The 16,981-nt window shown below is 46.4% G+C and overlaps 1 protein-coding gene across 16 annotated transcripts in view; it reads left to right on the plus strand.

Moving 5' to 3' along the window:
- Positions 1 to 16,981, plus strand: part of nav3 (neuron navigator 3) — a 1,340,243-nt gene that overhangs the window by 1,274,912 nt on the left and 48,350 nt on the right. For all 16 annotated transcript variants that reach the window (XM_072484719.1, XM_072484722.1, XM_072484724.1 and 13 more), the window contains one exon: positions 14,300 to 14,466. In XM_072484719.1, the coding sequence (XP_072340820.1) occupies positions 14,300 to 14,466 (167 nt within the window). The remainder of the gene's footprint in view (positions 1 to 14,299; positions 14,467 to 16,981) is intronic.

Here is a 16,981-nt window from a genome sequence, read left to right on the forward strand (position 1 = left end):
CTTGATGAAGTAGAAAAAGCGAGTGACCTCCTGGTGGCAGAGGTGGAGGAATCGGAGGCGGTCCATTTGTGCAACGGGACAGGGCATTAGGAGGCTCGTTTAGCTTCCCAGGACGATACAAGATCTCGTAGTTGTAGGTGGAGAGTTCGATCCTCCACATCAAGATCTTATCGTTTTTTTATCTTGCTCCGGTGTGCATTATCGAACATGAAAGCAACCGACCGTTGGTCAGTGAGGAGAGTGAATCTCCTGCCTACCAGGTAATGCCTCCAATGTCACACAGCTTCTACTATGGCCTGGGCCTCCTTTTCGACTGAGGAGTAGCGGATTTCGGAAGCATGGAGTGTACGAGAGAAGAAGGCCACAGGTCTGCCCGCTTGGTTGAGGGTGGCCGCCAGAGCTACATCAGAGCGTCGCTCTCGACCTGGAAGGGGAGGGTCTCGTCGATGGCGTGCATCGTGGCCTTTGCAATGTCTGTTTTGATGCGGCTGAAGGCCTGGCGTGCCTCTATCGACAGGGGAGAAGCTGTGGATTGAATCAGGGGACGGGCCTTGTCCGCATAGTTGGGGACCCACTGGGCATAGTAAGAGAAAAACCATAGGCAGCGCTTCAGGGCCTTGGAGCAGTGAGGCAGGGGGAACTCCATAAGGGGGCGCATGCGTTCAGGGTCGGGGTCTATAACTCCATTTCGCACTACGTAGCCGAGGATGGCTAGGCGGTCGGTGCTAAACACGCATTTATCCTTGTTATATGTAAGGTTAAGGATCTTTGCGGTCTGGAGGAATTTTCGGAGGTTGGTGTCGTGGTCCTGCTGGTCGTGGCCACAGATGGTGACATTATCGAGATACGGGAATGTTGCCCCTAAACCGTACCGGTCAACCATTCGGTCCATCTCGCGCTGGAAGACCGAGACCCCGTTGGTGACACCGAAGGGAACTCTTAAGAAGTGATAGAGCCACCCATCTGCCTCGAAGGCAGTGTATATGCGGTCACTAGTGCGGATGGGGAGCTGGTGGTAGGCGGACTTAAGATCCACCGTGGAGAAGACCTTGTAATGTGCAATCCTGTTTACCAGGTTGGATATGCGGGGGAGAGGGTACCCGTCCAGCTGCGTAAACCTGCGTAATGGTCTGACTGTAGTCGATGACGATCCTATGCTTCTCCCCGGTCTTTGCTACCACTACTTGAGCTCTCCAGGGACTGTTTCTAGCTTCAATGACTCCTTCCCTCAGAAGCCTTTGGACCTCTGACCTAATAAAGATCCGATCCTGGGCACTGTAGCGTCAGCTCCTGGTGGCGACGGGTTTGCAATCTGGGGTGAGGTCCGCAAACAGGGAAGGCGGATTGACCTTGAGGGTCGCGAGGCCGCAGACAGTGAGGGGGGTATAGGGCCGCCGAATTTGAAAGTTAGACTTTGGAGATTACACTGGAAGTCTAAACCTTGGAGTGTGGCTCCGCAGAGGTGGGGAAGGACGTAGAGCCGGTAATTTTTAAACTCCCTTCCCTGGACTGTGAGGTTTGCTACACAATACCCCTTTATCTCTACTGAGTGGGAAGATTTTTTGATTAACGGGGTGAACGAGGAGAGAACAGCGCCTTACCGTGTCGGGGTGTATGAAGCTCTCCGTGCTCCTAGAGTCGATTAAGCAGGACGTCTCGTGTCCGTTGATTAGTACTGTTGTTGTAGCAGTTGAGAGTGTTCGAGGCCGGGACTGGTCCAGGGTCACCGAGGCTAATCGCAGCGGTTGAGTGTTCTCTTCGGGCGGTGTGCGGTCAGCCGAGCTGGGGTCCAGGGAGTCCATCCAAGATGGCAGCTCCCATTGGTTGCACATGGCTGGGGGTGCACAAAATAGCGGCGCCCATCCATCGTACATGGCGTCCGCGGGACCAGATGGCGGTGCCCGGGTGCCGCACGTGGCCCTGGAGTAGGAAGATGGCGGTGCTCGCTGGCCGCACGGGAACCGTGGAGAGGTTTGTGGTGGCGGAGACCGCGGCGACCGCACGGGCCTGGCATACCACCACGAAGTGGCCCTTTTTACCGCATCCCTTGCAGGTGGATGCGTGGGCCGTGCAGCGCTGCCAGGGGTGCTTGGCCTGCCTGCAAAAGTAGCAGCGGGGCCCCCCGGGGTTGTCAGGCCGCCTTGCAGCTCAAGCTTGTGGGGGGATGGGGTTGTCTCGGGGTCGGCTGCGGAGGGGTTCCACGCTGCCCAGGGGGCTACCACGCGGTCGAGAACGTAAGCGCGGGCGTTTCTGGAGGCCACATCCAGGGAGCCTGCAAGGGCCCGTGCCTCCTTGAGGCCTCGGGTGTCTTTTTCCAGCAATCGCTGGCGGATTTGGGAGGACAGCATACCTGCCACAAAAGCATCCCAGATCAAGAGTTCTGTGTGGTCGCTGGCCGAAACTTGCGGGCAGCTGCAGTTTCTCCCCAACACCAGGAGCGCACGGTAGAATTCCTCCAGCGATTCCCCAGGGATTTGTCGCCTCGTTGCTAGCAGATGTCAGGCGTAGATCTGGTTTACCGGGCGAATATAATGTCCTTTTAGCAACTCTATTGCTGCATCGAAGTCTTCCGCGTCCTCTATGAGGGTGTAAATTTCCGGGCTCACTCTCGAGTGCAGGACTTGCATTTTCTGTTCTCCCGTGGGTGTGTTTTCAGCCGTTCCGAGATATCCTTTAAAACACGCCAGCCAATGCTTGAAGATTGCCGCTGAGTTCGCTGCGTGGGGGCTGAGTTGCAGACACTCCGGCTTGATCCGGAGCTCCATCCTTTTAAATCTAGCTTATTAAATTGATGCACGATCAATGACCCCTAAAGCGAGGTTGTAGTCCAACTGAAGGCTTTAATAAGCTAGATGTTTCCCCCAGCAGCTCAGGTACAGAATGAAGGCTGCTGGGGGTGGCACGGGTTCTGATACCCCGCCTTGCAGGGCGGAGCTACCATACAGCTTGACCAATAGGAAACATACAATATCTACCAATGGTGTTCCAGCATTACCAGATACCGTAATACCTCTACACAGACTACCACATAATGAAAAGTTTGGTTTTCCGTCTGTTTGAAGAGCTTCTTGGGCTGAAAATCTGACAAAATATGTTAGCAACATATCAATTTGTTTGAAAAGACAAATAGTTATTAGAGTTCTGAAAAGGGAGTAACGCTTACTTGATTTGAATACGTTTTGTTAATTTCCCTGTGAATAGGAATTAATGTGGCACCAAAAATAAACCAAAGTTGGTCATAGTCAGTTGCTTTGGTATTGACAGTCCGTATTGAATTCAAACACGTAAGCAAAGAAATTGCTCATTCCTATGGACAACATTCTGACCATACTTATTATGACTAAATGAAATTTGATTCTTTTTAAGTACATTTATGGGATGTGGGCATCTCTTGCTAGGCCAGCATTTATTGTCCATCCCTAATTGCCGCTAAAAAGGTGATGGTGAGTTGCCTTCTTGAACTGCTGCAGTCCATGTGGTGCAGGTACACACACTGTGCTGTTAAGGAGAGATATCTAGGATTTTGACCCAGCAACAATGAAGGAACGGTGATGTATTTCCAAGTCAGGATGCTGAGTGGCTTAGAGCAGAACCTCCAGTTGGTGGGGTTCCCAGGTATCTGCTGTTTTGTCCTTCTAGATGATAGAAGTCGGGGGTTTGAAAGGTGCTGCCTCAGGAACTTTGGTGAGTTCCTGCAGTGCATGGTAAACATGGCTGCCACTGGGCGTTGCTGGTGGAGGGAGTGAATGTTTGTGGATGGGGGTGCCAATCAAGTAGGCTGCTTTGCACTGGATACTTTCAAGCTTCTTGAGAGTTGGTGGAGCTGCACTCATCCAGGCAATTGGAGAGTATTCCATTGCACTCCTGGCTTGTGTCTTGTAAATAGAGGGCAGGCTTTGGGGAGTCAGGAGGTGAGACACTCTATGCAGGATTCCTAGTCTCTGACCTGCTCTGGTAGTCACAGATTTTACATGGCTGGTCCAGTTCAGTTTCTGGTCAGTGGTCACCCCCAGGTGGTGATAGTGCGGGATTCAGCAGTGTTAATGCCATTGAATGTCGTGGTGCAATGGTTATATTCTCTCTTGTTGGAGATGGTCATTGCCTGGCAATTGTGTGGTGGAGTGAATGTTGTCAGCTTGTCAACCCAAGCTTGGATATTGTCCGGGTCTTGCTGCATTTGGACATGGACTGCTTCAATATCTGAGGAGTTGTGAATAGTGCTGAATATTGTGCAATTATCAACGAACATCCACACTTCTGACCTTATGATGGAAAGGTCATTGATAAAGCAGCTGAAGATGGCTCAGTCTAGGAAATGACCCTGCAGAATTCCTGCAGTGGTGCCCTAGAACTGAGATTATTGACCTGCTAGCAACTACAACCATCCTCCTTTGTTCCAGGTGTGATTCCAACCTTGATTCTCATTGACTCCAGTTTTGTCACACTCCATCAAATTCCCGGCTTGGGTCACTGTCTGTGTTGAGTCTGCACATTCGCCCCGTGTCTGGGAGGGTTTCCTCTGGGTGCTCCGGTTTCCGCCCACAGTCCAAAGATGTGCAGGTTAGGTAGATTGGCCATGCCAAATTGCCCCTAAGTGTCCAAAAAAGGTGAGGTGGGGTTACTGGGCTATGGCTATCGGGTGGCGGTGTAGGCTTGGGTAGGGTGCTCTTTCCAAGAGCAGGTGCGGAGTCGATGGACCGAATGGTCTCCCTCGGCACTGTAAATTCTATGTAAATGCTGCCTTGATACCAAGAGCAGTCACATTCACCTCACCTCTGGGGTTCAGCTGTTTGCCCCCCCACCTACCACCCCCCCCCCCCCCCAACCCCCCGGCCTCCATCTCACTGCAATTCACCAGTGGTGGGAGAGGGAGATGTAGGGTGGTTATTCTCCAGTGGACCAATTTAGGGCCTTTGATGGGCAATGAATTCTTGTCCCTGATGAGCAGACGTACCACCACCAGTTTATTAATATCCAATCAGCCATTAAGCAGTTACAGGGCAGCGGCTCTTCTCCTGGAGCAACATTATAGGCTGGGGAGTGGGGTCACAGTGCCCTCTAAAACCAGGGACAGTACTTTAAATTCAAAAATGGAAAGTTGCCAGATTGAATTCAATTTTTGGCTTTGACAGCAGCAAAGGTGATCATGAATTCTGCCTGATTGTCAACTAATTCACAAATCTCCACCAGCATTGGGAACATCCCGTCCTATCCTGCTGTGATGTGTCGGTGACTGAGGTCTCACACATGGAACATAAAACATTACAGCACAGTACAGGCCCTTCGGCCCTCGATGTTGCGCCGACCTGTGAAACCAATCTAAAGCCCATCTACACTATTCCCTTATCATCCATATGTCTATCCAATGACCATTTGAATGCCCTTAGTGTTGGCGAGTCCACTACTGTTGCAGGCAGGATAGTCCACGCCCTTACTACTCTCTGAGTAAAGAACCTACCTCTGACATCTGTCCTATATCTATCTCCCCTCAATTTAAAGCTATGTCCCCTCGTGCTAGACATCACCATCCAAGGAAAAAGGCTCTCACTGTCCACCCTATCCAATCCTCTGATCATCTTGTATGCCTCAATTAAGTCACCTCTTAACCTTCTTCTCTCTAACGAAAACAGCCTCAAGTCCCTGAGCCTTTCCTCATAAGATCTTCCCTCCATACCAGGCAGCATTCTGGTAAATCTCCTCTGCACCCTTTCCAATGCTTCCACATCCTTCCGATAATGCGGCGACCAGAATTTCACGCAATACTCCAAATGCGGCCGCACCAGAGTGTTGTATAGCTGCAACATGACCTCATGGCTCCGAAACTCAATCCCTCTACCAATAAAAGCTAACACACCGTACGCCTTCTTAACAACCCTCTCAACCTGGGTGGCAACTTTCAAGGATCTATGTACATGGACACCGAGATCTCTCTGCTCATCCACACTGCCAAGAATCTTGCCATTAGCCCAGTACTCTGTCTTCCTGTTATTCCTTCCAAAATGAATCACCTCACACTTTTCTGCATTAAACTCCATTTGCCACCTCTCAGCCCAGCGCTGCAGCTTATCTATGTCCCTCTGTAACTTGTAACATCCTTCCGCACTGTCCACAACTCCACCGACTTTAGTGTCATCTGCAAATTTACTTACCCATCCTTCTACGCCCTCCTCCAGGTCATTTATAAAAATGACAAACAGCAGTGGCCCCAAAACAGATCCTTGTGGTACACCACTAGTAACTGGACTCCAGTCTGAACATTTCCCATCAAACACCACCCTTTGTTTTCTTCCAGCTAGCCAATTTCTAATCCAAACTGCTAAATCACCCTGAATCCCATGCCTCCGTATTTTCTGCTGTAGCCTACCATGGGGAACCTTATCAAACGCTTTACTGAAATCCATATACACCACATCAACTGCTTTACCCTCATCCACCTGTTTGGTCATCTTCTCAAAGAACTCAATAAGGTTTGTGAGGCATGACCTACCCTTCACAAAACCGTGTTGACTATCTCTAATCAAATTATTCCTTTCCAGATGATTATACATCCTATCTCTTATAAACCTTTCCATGATTTTGACCACAACAGAAGTAAAGCTCACTGGTCTGTAGTTGCCGGGGTTGTCTCTATTCCCCATCTTGAACAAGGGGACAACATTTGCTATCCTCCAGTCTTCTGGCACTGTTCCTGTAGACAAAGATGACTTAAAGATCAAAGCCAAAGGCTCAGCAATCTCCACCCTAGCTTTCCAGAGAATCCTAGGATAAATCCCATCCGGCCCAGGCATTGTGTGGTTGATTCTCGATGTCCTCTGAAGCAGCTTTGCAAAACACCCAGTTGATATATTTCCACCATCCTTTCAGGCAGTGCTTTCCATATCATCATAACTCCCTACTTACAAATAACTTCTCTTCACCTCCCCTCAAATTCTTTTGCCATTTATTTTAAATCTGTAGTTACCAACCCTCCTTCCAGTGATAAAACTTGCTCCATATTTACTCGTCGCATTATAGCATTCAGATGAGAACAGTCCCAGCATCTCTAATATCAGCATTCCTTTAAAAGTTAGAAACTTTAGGTTGCATAAACAGCAAAAACACAAAGAAATAATGTTGAGGTTGGAGAATTTCAGAAGGAGGCCATTTATCCCATTGTGTTGATACCAGCACTTTGAAAGGACAGTCATGCTTAATGCCACATCTCTGTTTATTGTCCACAACTCTGTAAATTCCTCATCCTCAACGACCTGTCTTACTCCCTTTTGAAGATGTTTGTGGAATCACAATCTCCCCTAGACAGCAGTGGAGGCTGGGACATTTAATATTTTCAGTGCTGAGTTAAACAGTTTTTTGATCCACAACAAGTTAAAGGCAATGGTGGACAGGTAAGAACCACAATAAGTTCAGCCATAATCTTACTGATTGACAGAGTAGGTATGGGGACCTGAAAGGCCTATCCCTATTCATATTTCTAACTTTTTATGTTCTTAACTTCTACCACCTTTGCAGGTAGAATATTCCAGATTCCAACAACTGACCTTCTTAACAATACTTCTCTGTGCTACTTTGTCAAATGTCTTCCAAAAGTTAATATATGCAACATCTACACATTACCATGATCAATCCTCATCTAAAAAATTCAATCAAGTTAGTCCGACACAATTTGTCTTAACAAATCCTTGCTCTCCTCAATTAACCCATGCCTTTCCAAATGGAAGGTATTTTTGTCCCTGATAATGGTTTCCAGTAACTCAGTCATGACCAATGATCAGCTGACCAGCCTTTGATACCGATATTAATGAGGTCCCAGTTGAGGTACCATAGGTACTTTGTGTATCTTTTTATCTCTGTGATTTGAAGCCACGGAGAGGATAAACACTTATTAGGGTAATAATAGAAATTAGATTACAGTGATGAAGGATGGGTTACAAATCTTTAGGCTGATACACGGGTAACAAAATGAAAAATGAGGAAATGAAAGAGTTTTCAAAATGATATGAGGGTGCTCTGGTTGGTGAATGAGCAGTGAGGGGGGTGGACTGAGGTTATGAACAGGAGAACAAGGATGGAGGTGAGAATGCTTTGTTCATGAAATGAAAATCGCTTATTGTCACAAGTAGGCTTCAAATGAAGTTACTGTGAGAAGCCCCTAGTCACCACATTCCGGCGCCTGTTCGGGGAGGCTGGTACGGGAATCGAATCGTGCTGCTGGCCTGCCTTGGTCTGCTTTCAAAGCCAGCGATTTAGCCCTGTGCTAATTCATGTAGCTCATTATTAGAACATGCAGAACTTTACCGCAAGTGATTTTTGAGGAAAACACTATTGCTTTCCTTAAAGGTCATTGTATAAGCATTTGAAAAATAAATATGTGGAGAAAATAGGAAATGGGCTTAGATTCGATATCTACAATTCAAGCATTAGTTCTGACATATATATGTTGGGCTGAATGGCCTCCTGTAATCACAATGACTTAATGCCTGTTCTTAATGGTACAGAGATTATAGCCAAGCTTGTCATGTGTGCATATGTCCTGCTCTATATGTGATCTTCATTTTCCATCTATTAACATTTATTCTCAACTACATGGACCGAAAACCTCATTCTAACAGAGAACACCTGGACTTCACAGAATTGTTACAGCACAGAAGGAGGCTATTTGGCCTGTCATGCCTGTGCTGGCTGTCAATTGTGTGATGCACCCAGCACCATTCCCCCACCTTCTCCCCACAACCCTGCACATTCTTCCTTGTCAGATAATTTCCAATTCCCCCGTGAGGCCTCGATTGACCCTACCTCTACCCCATCCTCAGGCAGTGCTTACAGATCCTAACAATTCGAGTGTGAAAAAGTTTCCCCTCATTTTGCTGTTGCTTCCTTTGCCAACTCCCTTAAATCAATGTCCTCTGGTTCTCAATCCTTCCACCAATGGGAACAGATTATCCCTCTCAGCTCTGTCAAGCCCCCTCATGATTTTGAACACCTCTATCAAATCTCCTCTCAACCTTCTCTTCTCCATGGAGAACAGTCCCAATTTCTCCAAACTTTCTTAAGTAACTGAAGTTCCTCATCCTGGGACAATTCGGTGGATCTTTTCTGCACTCTCTCTAATGCCTTCACATCAAGAGTGGTGCCCAGAACTGAATACAATACCCTAGCTGAGGCCAAAACAAAATGCACTATACAAAGCGGGGGGATAATTTACCTGTTTTTGTTCTAAATTTTGCTCATCAATAAAATAAATTTTCACTTTCATCAGCTGTAGGGGTTCTCTGTGGCACTTTTACTTCAGAGTCAGAAGGTCTTGGGTTCAAGTTCCACTCCAGAGATTTGGATATCTATTTGGATATCTCTGTTGCTAAACCCCCGTGTCGCAGGAGGTTCTTCCTTGCAGATGGCGGGGTTTAAGCAAGAGGTGAGTGTTCGGCTGTGTGTTCGCTTATGAGCCCTACCTTAGCCTTACCGGCCCTCCATCAAAGGAGAAACAACTTCTCAGCACCTAACCTGTCAAACCCGCTTAAGAATTACACGTGCTTTAATAAAATCACCTCTCTTCCTTCGAAACTCCAGAAAATATCATTTTAGGACAACCGGTGATCACGAACGCAGCTATATAAGTAAAAATTGTTTCTTCAGAATGTCCCACGTAGCTGACCAGAGGAGAGGACAGACTGGATGGTGGGAGAGTTAACTGAAAAGCGGCTTAGATTGGAGAAAGTGGGAAAGGGAATTCCGGAGGTTGCATCTGGACAACTGCTTCCCAGCAACGAATGCCAAACCTGAGGATCATAGAATCTCGGATCTTACACAGAAGGAGGCTGTTTGGTCCATCATTCCAGTGCTGACTCTTTACTAGAGGTATCCAATTAGTACCACTTCCACTGCAATAGCTCCATAACCCTAGAAATTAGTCCATGAAAGCCCCGACTTGGCTATGGGGCTGCAGGAGGTGGTAGAGGATAGGGACAGGAACTGTAAGACTGGGGTTAGACGTATAGATAAAGAAATTGGTGAGGATATTAGAATAGATAGCTCCACTTGAAGGGCCAGAACTGAACAAGCACAGCCGGCTGAATGATCTGTCTCTGTACTGGAATATTGCAGTTGCTTCTGTAGGATAATTGTTTTGCAGAGAAGTTCCTAGAGAAATTGTTTTAAGGGTGGCACAGTGGTTAGCACTGCTGCCTCACAGCACCACGGACCGAGGATCGATTCTGGTCTTGGGTGACCATCTGTGTGGAATTTGCACTTTATCCCCTGTCTGTGTGGTTTTCCTCCGGGTGCTCCGGTTTCCTCCCATAGTCCAAAGATGTGCAGATTGAGTGGATTGGCCATGATAAATTGCCCTCAGTGTCCAAAAATGTTCAGGTTATGGGGAGAGGGTGGGGATGCTCTTTCAGGGTGCTGGTACAGACCCGACAGGCCAAGTGTCCTCCTTCTGCATTGTAGGGATTCTATGAATGATTTCTCTCGGGTAGAACGATGTACATGTAACTATTCCCTTTGCTGTTAAAATTGTGCAATAATTCTCCCTCCCTGAAAACTCTTCAATATTAAATATTAGAAATTCTGTACAGCTGATACAGTGGTCAGTAATTTTTCATGGTTAAATTTTAAGTTTTTTTAATTCCACCTTTTTCTATTACAACTGTAAGGTGAACAGTAAAGGATGCAAGGTGAATATGCAGCGTACTTTGAGCATGTAATGGTTAAGTTCTCCAACGGCATGGGTTCCCCACATTCCAGCAGGAATGACGCTTCATTTAGTGGAAGAATGGCTTTTCTTGCTTTGTGTTGCCTCCTCTAGTGACCTTTTCTTTATCTCCTCGCCTGCTCCTTCTATTGGCTGCATTGAACTGAAAGGTTTGCTTCACTGGTTTTGATACGAGTCCAGCTCTTCTATTGCCATGGGCACATCCTCATTCATTTCCACCAATTAAAAACCCATCTTCAAATGGAAAATGAAAACCAATCACCACTAATAACAGCAGATTCACGATTGCTACCGAAACATGTTAAGTTTATTTCGAGCAGAAGCCTTCTGCCTCCTCATTATTTTTTGCTATATTAAAATGCACTGGAAACAAAAACATGAGTAAAAACTAAAAATGCTGGAAATGCTCAACAGGGTTAGCAACGTCTTTAGAGAGAGTAACAGAGTCAATGGCCTGGATTTTCATCCTTGAGGGGGTAGGGGGAGTTGGGAAAATTCCCAGTTCGGCCTGCTCACTTGGGGAGAAAGTTCCTGCCATGTTGGGATCTTCGTTTCAGGAGGAGTGGGTGTAGGCTGGTGTCAGGCCAGATACAGACAATCAAACAATTAAACTATGACTACTGGCGGGGAAATCAAGAACAAGCAGATATAGGCCGGAAATCTCTGATCGTTGGGATTCTTTTGTCCCGCCGGTAATGCTCCCCGTCCCCCACCCCAACCCCCACCCGCAGTTTTCCCGGTGGTGTGGAATAGCTTCAATGGAAAATCCCAGTGATAAGCGGCGGGAGTATCCCGCTGCCAATAAATGGCCCGCTGCCGTGAAACAGACTTCTGGGGGACAGGAGAATCCTGCTCCAAACCTTACAACCCGAGTAGACCATTTCAGAGTCATTCTTACACATAACTTGCATTAAATTTAAAGTAAGTTAGTGCTCGAATCTTTAGCTGTGACATTGTGGAGCAGATTATAAACTGATGCTCCTTACTTGATGTGTTTTCTGTGAAATATTGTTTTGTTTTCTAAAGAAAATCATTTCATTTAAGTGAGGGCGGGTGAGCGAATGATACCCTGACCAGTACGCTCTGTGGGAACTGCTCTTCAACAGGAGAGTACAATTAAGGAGTGGTCAACGTTTTGGCAGTAATTAGGACATGCTCAAACAAAATGGCAGGGTTGTGCATAATTGTTTTGAAAAGTGTCTAGCTAAATTTATTTGTAAAATTCAGTAATTCAGCTACCAGTTGCAATTCACTGGGGTAATTTCAAATTTCCAACACGTAGTCCCGTCTCGCTAGGATAAGAAGGATAAGATTAGAGAGCTGGCTTCCTTTCTTATCCTCCTGACTGACTCTATACTGGAGAGCTTCTTTATGAAGCCCCCCCTTTTACAACAGAACCATTTACATTTGAATGACATTGAATATACAGCACAGAGACGGGGACATTTGTCCAACTAATCTGTGCCAATGTTTTTGTGCTATTCAAAGCTCCCCCTACCCAAATTCAAGTAATATCCTATCAGCTTAGCCTTCGATTCCTTTCAAGCATTTGGAAAATGGATTACGTCAAGACCGTTAAATTTTTAGTATATGCGCTGCCGAAGCGAGCACAAGTCAAGACCATTAAAACAATGATACTTAATTGACTCACGCCCCAAGTCAAAGAGGTAAGTAAGCAGCCTGATTATTTCACATACATAGATATAGGGCCAGATGTTCTCTATCGAGGTGAAGAGTTCAAGTCAGGGAAAGGCCCCGACTCAGCATACACCTTAGGAAAAGTGCCCCGCCAGACCCAATTTTTGCTTGGGGGTGTGGGGTGGGGGGAGGCCGGGGGAGGGGGGGGGGGGGGGGGGGGAGTGGGATAGAGTTAGTCTCGAGATCCCTGGAAGCAAATTGGAGGCGGGCGACAGCCAAGTCAGGCTGGTTAAAATGTCAACTTTAGTTCTCTGGGACTTCGTCCCAGTTGTTTTGTTAACTTTTAGGACTTCCAGCCCTCACTCTTCACACCCCATCACTCTCCCAATCATTCCCCATTACACCTTCATTCTCTCATTCCAACTCAATGACAACTCATTCCCCCATTATCCTCATGGCCCTAATAGCGCCAATGTCAACTCATGTCAACCCACCCATCGCCCTTGCCTTTTACACAGTACCCATCGTGGGCACACCTCAGAAGCCATGTTGAGATGAAATAAAGTTCTAAAAATGTAATTCAGCCTTCATCCTAATGAAACATGCCCCCATACATGAAACACCATTCAATCTTTTAAAATCTCCTCAAGGATTAATCTTTTAGGAAAAAAAACTTTTATTTATAACCCCACACCAATGGCCTCTGTGAGCTGTCAATGAAACAGTGAAATTAGAACCCCACCGTCTAAGATAATTATAGTTCAAGGAAATCAGCCAAGCATTCATAAAGAGCCCGTAGGCAAATTTAAACAAACAAGTATTGTAACTGCTAGAACAGATTTTTTTCCTGTTGCTGACGCTGGCAACGTTTGTTCGGTTTATAGGGCTGGTTAAGATAACTTCAGAGCATAACAGTTATATAGGTCTTAAAATCCCTTCAGGAGCTTTTACATCTATTCCATAAATTTGTGACTTCTACCCTGCAGGTTATGTCCCTTGCATCAGCTAGAACAGGGTATGTTTGACCTCAGCCCCACCCCTTGGCCGTACCAGAAAATGGGGGCAGAATCTTCACATTTGGGTCCTGACCACCATTTTGGAAGCTCTGCAGAATTTCCATGGCTCTGCAAAAAACTGCTCATAGAGTCATTACAGCACAGAAGGAGACCATTTGACCCATTGAGTCATACTGGCTATCTCTCAAACAATCCAATCGCTCCCATTTCTGCTCTATCCCCTGTAGCCCAGCAAGTGATGATCTAATTTCTTTTTGAAATTGTTAATCATCCCTGCTTCCACCACCCTCGCTGTGTAAAAAAAATGCTCTTCCTTCCATTCCCCCCTGCATCTATTGCTCAAATCTTAAAACTATGTTGACATTAAAGAACAAGCTCTGCACTGTCTAATGCACTAACATAAAATGACATTGTGGTTGAAATATTAAACACTTCTCATGGGGTCATGTCCTTTGGTTTGCAATCGGGGATACCTTTCACTCAACCCCAAACTCATAATGGACTGTGTGTTAAGGAACAATCAATTACACTCATATCCAATGTGTTATTGCTGCTGGACGGGGTGGCTTTATCAGAGGGACTCATGCCATCCCTTTATTCAATGGTGCGTTTAATATTCCAGCGATTCCTTTAAAACTTCAGTGCTTGAGAATAACCCTGTTTCAAATACTGTTGGTCACTCCATTTAATTGTATGTTTTGTGTTGACAAATTAGGAGCTACAAAATGATGCTTTTGAAAAAATGAATACATTCTAAAATCTTGGAGAATTGCATTTTGCCTCTGTGTACGAGTCGCGACCATTAAGATCTTACTCTGAGGCGCTGTAGTGTTAAATTAACCTCCACAGATATATTGTTTAAATTATCAGGAAGGAATGTTTGCACACACATTAATGAAGGAAGTCCTTCAGCTTTTGACATTTTCCTTTCTAGTTGAGAAGCTCATTCAAGCAAGCGTTTGGCAAAAAGAAATCGTCAAAAGCTAATCTCTCCCACTCAGACATTGAAGAAATCATTGATTCCTCACTTGCAGCATCACCCAAATCACTTCAAGATTCAACAGATTCTGGATCCCTGAAACCATCACAGTCAACATCAGCGTAAGTATTCAGAAAGGTTGTGTGTGCTAAATAAATGTGTGATTTAAATATCCTGAACAATGTTTGAAAATGTGTAAACTCTACTCTACCCTCTGGTGTAATGGAAGTTCTTAAGTAGGGTTGCCAACTCTCCAGGGTGGCTCTGGAGGCTCCAGCAATCAAAAATCTAACTGCAGGACACTGGGTAGAATTTAATGCCGCCCCCCCCCCCCCCCACCTCCAAAGTGAGTCTAGAGGCGGGGGGCACTTACTCCTGCCAGAGGATGCTCGATGGGGACTCTGTTGCCTTCTCGTCTCCACCCCAATTAGGTCATGGGTGGGATGGCTTGTGGATGGCCGTCCAGCCCAGCCACCCAATTGAGGCTCTCAAGTGGGTGAATAGTGGTATGGATCCAGTGGCGGGGGAAGAACTCATCATTGGGAAGCCCGAAAAGCATACCCTTTCAGGTTTCTGAGGTGGGGGGGGGGGTTGACCCTCATATAAAGGCACTCAGTGCCTGACCGACAGGGAGAAAGGTGAGGGGTAGGGGGCTCTCTTGAAAGTGATTCACCCAGTCATTACCGTCGACTGCCACCACAGCCCCCTCAATCCCACCCTTACTCACCTGTGGCCTGGTCCCTCAGTGATCCGAGGCCTATCCCTGGGTGCGTTACTACTACTACTGGCATTTCGAACAATGTACAGCTGCCAGCTTCTGAATGGCCAGCACTCTCAGAGGTGGGCGGTGTGGTGATATGTATCACTGTAAATACACAAGGGGTTAATGTAAATACACTACGACTAAGTAAACACTAGAGGGAGCACCAGAGATGTCATGATATGCAGACATACAGCGAATGAACACTTAGAATAGGACACGACCAATGGGCAGTCAAGACACCACCACAAGGGGGCAACCCATATATATGGACAGGGCACACATGCTCTGTCTCTTTCCCCAGGCAACACTTAGAGAGTAGGACAGGGGCAGATCAGAAGCATCACACCCACCACGTGGCTTAGAGCAGACTGGTTAGTTAGACTGAGTTACTATAACAAGATTAGCAGGAGAGTCAAACTCATAGAGAACTGTGCTAATGGTTCAATAAATCACATTGAACTTACTTCAAAGTCTGGAGTATCTTTTGGTCAAAGCTGCATCGAGTTGCATCGAGCCTGTGTTATCCCAGAGTACATAACACACCAGGGGGTGGGGGGGGGGTGGGGGGGGGGGGGGGGGGGAGTGCGAGGTGGATCCTGGGGAGACCTGTCGCTTATCACCTATGTGGCAGTTCAGCAGCAGTTCAGCACTTAATTTGTCGGGCTTTCAACAAAGGGGGTGATACAGGTCTCCCACCAGCTCAGCAGCCAAAGGGCAACACCCCCTTCACTTATATTAAATAACAGCCATGTGTGCAACACCCAGGAGGAAGTGGGAGTGGGGGTAAGGGGGGGTTAAAAATAATTGTGCTAATTTTATTTTTTTGAGCATTTTAGTTTATCAGTTATAAAAGATATTGGCGGTGTGTGGATGGGCGGAGGAGGAGAATAGCTATTGGACAAAGTCAAGAATTGTCCATCAGTTAGTGAGGGGGCTGTTTGCTTTCCAGTTGGGATGGTAACTCAGTACATATGTGTTCAGGGATTGGAGTAGGAGGTCGTGTGTCGAAATCTCCTGGCGTATATCCAAAAGAGTTGGCAACCCGAATGTAAAGAGAGAGTAGCTTGTCCCATCTGTCCAGAAAATCACAATCCATATGGTTACGTCGGGCTTTCCAAAGGAAAATGCTTCATGTGTCCTCCTGTCACCCCACCTTACTCCAAGGTGTAATCACTGTTGTCATGCACATGAATGCAGCAGCCAATTAACGCACAGCAAGCTCCCAGAAACAACACCCGAGATTAACAGCCAGTTATTTTGTTTCTGTTGGCAGTGGTTAATGTTAACAAAACGTTTAGAGGATCCTTTGCTTTTCTTCAAATCATGGCCATGAAATCTTTTACATCCAACTAAGGGGAGGGCGGGGGTCACAGTTCAATGTTGCATCCGTTATGCAAGATACTCTGAATGTGCAGCACTCCTGTAATATTGCAATGGGAGTGTCAGCTTAGATTATTTGCTCAAGTGTCTGAAGTGAGACATGGCTGACAAGTGAGAGTTCTGCTAACAAAGTCGCATTTCAGCGTTCACCCATTCTGATGTTGGTTGGAAATAAATGATTTGTGTCGGCTGTGAGGCTCCTGGAGTAAACAACTCAAAAGCACATTTTCTTCAGGGTTAAGATTGCGATTGGGATGTGGCTGGGTTTGACACCCAAATCTTACACGAAAGATGATTAAGAGAATGAGCTGAAAGACTGATCAAGGTGTCATCTTTCGAAGGGGAAGCACTAGATTGCTTGTACAGCTAGTTGTTTGGTAACACAATCTTCACTCCAAGGACTTGGGCACATAATCTAGACTGACATGTCAGTGTAGCAGTGGCATGTTAACATAAGGTCCCTCTTTCGGATTGAGACCTTAAACTGATGCTCC

This window comes from Scyliorhinus torazame, chromosome 19 (genome assembly GCF_047496885.1).
Source record: "Scyliorhinus torazame isolate Kashiwa2021f chromosome 19, sScyTor2.1, whole genome shotgun sequence".
Classification (NCBI taxonomy): domain Eukaryota; kingdom Metazoa; phylum Chordata; class Chondrichthyes; order Carcharhiniformes; family Scyliorhinidae; genus Scyliorhinus; species Scyliorhinus torazame.